Below are 4,295 nucleotides of genomic sequence, written 5' to 3'. Positions count from 1 at the left end.
CGATTACAGCCTCTCTGAATCAATCACTACAACAAAAACCCTCATAGACATCAATGGAACAACAGCGGTTTTAAGCAAAAACCGATGTCTTTGAGTATTTTACACCGATTTTTTCAAAAACCGGTGTCTATGAGCGCAGATTTTCGCTCATAGACATCGGTTTTTTAGGCGATGTCTATAAGCGTCCGTTTTTTCGTTAATAGACACCGATTTTAACATCGGTTTTTAAAATCTGATGTCTATGATAATTTTCCCTCCAATACTTAGCTAAAATTTTCAACTCTTCCCTCTAACCTAACCCTATATGATGTCGTCCACGGGAGGCAGAGAGAGAGAGCCATCTTCGGGCGACTCACCTTCTCCGCCTCTATCTTCTCCTCCCCTCCCATCGCCGACCCAATCTCGACCTCCTTTATTCTCCCAATTCGAAGCAGACAGAAACAGAGATCGGAGATCTGTGCTTCCGATTCACCGCTCGATCCGCCAAGATGCAGATAGGTTCCGAGAAGGCGTCGTCCCTTGATCTCTTGTCGGTCGTCGTCGCCTCCCTCTCCGACGGATATGGGCTAACGATAAGCCCAAAGTGTCTAATGTAGGAGGAAGAGGAAGCTGCTAACGATCAGTAAAACCAGACGCAAAGGTGTCTCCGTTTTTTTTTGTTTTTACTCCTCTGCCCTTTGCGATTGTTTGTTCGACTACCTTTGAATCTTCAGCAGTTTGATGATCTCCTGTTCTCTATGCAGAGGTTGATGTCGTCGACGGTGGAGCATGATTACATAGGTCTGTCGGAGCAGAACTCCTCTGCCGACGGAGTCGAGGGAGGGGTTCTGAACCTCAAGGCCACGGAACTCAGGTTGGGGCTGCCTGGGTCGGAGTCGCCCCACCACGTGGAGAAGATCGGGCTCACCCTGGATTTGCTCCCCAAGAGCTTCGTCTTGTGTGATGGCTAAAAACCCTGGATCCTCCAACATAGGGTTTCTTCAGTTTGCTTCGACTCCAAGGTTTCGCTGCGGCCGCCCGGAGCTCTTATCAGAAGCGGAAATGGTAAGAATCTCCTCGCTGTCTCCTCCATTTCTTCGATCATGTCGATTCGAATGGTCAAATCGAGTTTTTCATCTTAATTTCTGGTTTTTAGCCATCACACAAGACGTTCCGGATCAAGAAGAAGCTGGCGAAGAAGATGAGGCAGAACAGGCCAATTCCTAACTGGATCCGCCTGCGGACGGACAACACCATCAGGTGCGTCTGCTTTAGTTGGTTGTTGCCTCTCTTTTTTTTCCCTAGCCATCTGATCTGTTAACGGATTGTTTCGCTTGGTTGTTCAGGTACAACGCGAAGCGCAGGCATTGGCGTCGAACCAAGTTAGGGTTTTGAGGTTGCGCCTGATCCACCCGTTTGCCCTTCTTGATTGTTTTGGTCAGCTTTCGCATGAATCATGCCTTGTTTTAACAGATTTTCATGTTATTATGTGTGTCTGAGTCTAGTGGAGATTGTTTTTAAAGTGAAATTTATATCACACCTGAGATTTACTGTGATGCATAAATACTTTAAAATTGGCTTCTTCGGGATTTGAAGTAGCATTTGAATGGTGTTCTTTGTCTCCACTTATCTTTATAGGTATTTTGAATGATCCTGTTTCAATCACTAATTGTATATCAGTATTTTACTTCATGATATTTCTTGTCCTAGACTATGGCCATAACTGCATCCTCTAAGAATAGACTTGCATTAGATCTTGATGCTACACACTAGTACATCTCCTATGTAACAATCAGCATGATTAGACACCTTTTGAATGTTTCAGAAACACTAGTTACGGATGGCGAAACTATTGATTCCAGTCGACTTACAAATTAAAGGACCTAAACCCCTCTTCAACAACAAACATCATATTAGAGATAATTTTCACACTAAAATATTACAATTTCAACACCAAATATTATTTCAATTCCAATCCAGTTACACCATATCATACCAAAAACGAATATTCATTAGAATATTATATTTTTTATTCATAGTTTAATTATCAACCTACATTTTAATTTATTAACATTTTTATATGATAATTATTTGATTGATTTTTATTCATAGTTCTGATTTCTGTTTTTTGTTTCTTTTTTTCCCCCCTTTTGGCATAGCTTGGATCTTTTAATCGAATTTGTTATAATTTCCCTCGTCGTTTCACTGATTTTTTCTTTTTCTTGTTTGCTCTTCGCTGTTTTTTCCCCTTCTTCCTTATGTTCGGTGAAAATAGAGTCTTTTTTGGGTGCACAAACGTAGAATCTGGGTGACATCCGTTTGGTGGTTTGTGGTTCAACAAGGGTTTGCAATGGTATAAACTCTGCCATTCATTTAATAGGAAGAATCGATTTTTTTCTCAGCGCCAGGATCTTTGTATCCATGAAATGACATTACTAAGCAAGGAATTTAATCAATTACTTTATGTAAAATATTATGTATGCTTTTGAGAGACTAAGATCTTCCCTTGAACGTTAACATATGTATTCAAGTTTTGTCTACTTCTGGGTTTCTAGACTCGAGTGTTTTGATACTGAAATCATAAAGTAATTTAATCAATTACTTTATGTTCAATTGTAAACCATAACACTTTGGAAAAGACATGAGATGCATAATTTTTCCATAGACCTACTGCCAAATTATCTTCTACTTAATTGATCATGTACGATACAGATGTAATTAATTATGTAGATGGGATTTTTAGTTTGTTTCTGTTATGCTGAAAGAAGTTAGAACATTGAACATGTAACGGGCATGCATATGGCAGAGCACAGGTGGTTGGTTGGCCACCAATCCGTAGTTATCGGAAGAATACTATGATTACAAATCCATCTAAGGTTAAAGATGATGTTGATGGAATACAGGGGCAAGGGTGTCTTTATGTGAAGGTTAGCATGGATGGAGCTCCTTATCTGAGGAAAGTTGATCTCAAAATATACAAAAACTATAAGGAACTTTCATCAGCACTTGAGAAAATGTTCAGCGGCTTCACAATTGGTGAGATTTAATTATTCCTTATTATTTGTTTTTTTTAAATGAAATAGAAAATAACGAAGAATGTTTTTTGTTCAGATATATGTTTCTTTATGCCATTATTTGCAACAATACTCATTTTAACAAATATCAAAACCTTAATTCAATTTTTTCCCATGAGAAAATAAATTAAATCATGGATGGAAGCCTGTCTATCCAAATCAAATTAATTTCGCTGAAACTTAATATGGTGCATATGATTGACTCCTTTCCATTCGAATTCAGGTCGGTGTGATTCTCATGGAATACCAGGCAGAGAGGAGTTATCTGAGAATCATTTGATGGATCTCCTGAATGGTTCTGAGTATGTCATTACTTATGAAGACAAGGATGGAGACTGGATGCTTGTCGGTGATGTGCCATGGGCGTAAGTAACCTTATTTGCTTTTCATAGTTCATGTGTTTTCTGTTTCATTAATTCTGTATATTTCTATTTGGACGTAATGTAATCAATTTGTCTTTCTGGTCATGAATTATTTGTTGTCCCTGAAACTTCCATTCACATTCTTTTCTGCTAATTAAATGAAATATTTCAGGATGTTCACAAACTCATGCAGGAGGTTGAGGATCATGAAAGGTTCAGATGCTATTGGACTTGGTCAGTAAAATCCTTTCCTTCACATTTCATTTTCTGGATTTTCGATCTGATATGTAAAGAAGCATCCCTTCATTCCATGTTTTAGTGTGTCCTTAAATGAAGTTTGAGTTTATTGTGCCACAATTAAGTTGCTTGCTTTTGCTCACATTTTCCATGCAACCTCAAGACTAACAAAACTATGATTGTTTCTGTAGCCCCAAGGGCCCTGGAGAAATGCAAGAACCTGAAAAAGAGTATTTTATCATGGACACAATAATCAGATAGCTGTAAGTGTATTTGAGAATGGAAGTTGAAAGGGTTTTAGTATTTGTTATCTACTCTAGAATGTTAATTGTTACATGGATAATTAGACCTTTGATGAGGTATTGACATCATATCGTGTCAGCTATAAAATGTATGTATATATGTCATGGATATCCTTTACACAAGACTCTATTTTTATTATTCTTTGTGTGGGTTTAGCAGTCAGTAGAGGCACTGTACTATCAATAATCTTTTCAATTTTAGTGAATGTTGAAGTTTACACCTGCTTTCTTTTTCAGGAGAATGTGGATATTAAAATTTTAACAAATGATGATGTTCTAGGTGATGCAATACCTTATGATCAGCAAGATGCAATGCGCCACCTCTGTTACCAATTCCTTGA

At 38.2% G+C, this 4,295-nt stretch overlaps 2 protein-coding genes across 2 annotated transcripts; both read left to right on the top strand.

The window, feature by feature from the left end:
- Positions 1-987: 987 nt before the first annotated feature.
- On the top strand, positions 988-1,400 carry LOC121981632 (60S ribosomal protein L39-like). The gene is made up of 3 exons (XM_042534277.1): positions 988-1,044; positions 1,136-1,239; positions 1,326-1,400. Exons 1-3 carry the CDS (start codon positions 1,042-1,044, stop codon positions 1,372-1,374), a joined length of 156 nt encoding a protein of 51 aa, XP_042390211.1. The 5' UTR covers positions 988-1,041; the 3' UTR covers positions 1,375-1,400.
- Positions 1,401-2,707: 1,307 nt separating this feature from the next.
- LOC122040445 (auxin-responsive protein IAA21-like) lies at positions 2,708-3,905 on the top strand. Its single transcript, XM_042599762.1, has 4 exons — positions 2,708-3,015; positions 3,277-3,418; positions 3,588-3,649; positions 3,844-3,905. Exons 1-4 carry the CDS (start codon positions 2,835-2,837, stop codon positions 3,903-3,905), a joined length of 447 nt encoding a protein of 148 aa, XP_042455696.1. The 5' UTR covers positions 2,708-2,834.
- Positions 3,906-4,295: the final 390 nt, after the last annotated feature.

Source organism: Zingiber officinale, chromosome 1B, assembly GCF_018446385.1.
Source record: "Zingiber officinale cultivar Zhangliang chromosome 1B, Zo_v1.1, whole genome shotgun sequence".
NCBI classification, from domain to species: Eukaryota; Viridiplantae; Streptophyta; class Magnoliopsida; order Zingiberales; family Zingiberaceae; genus Zingiber; species Zingiber officinale.
The sequence above is the reverse complement of the archived record's forward strand: the minus strand, read 5'-3'. Positions and strand labels throughout refer to the sequence as shown.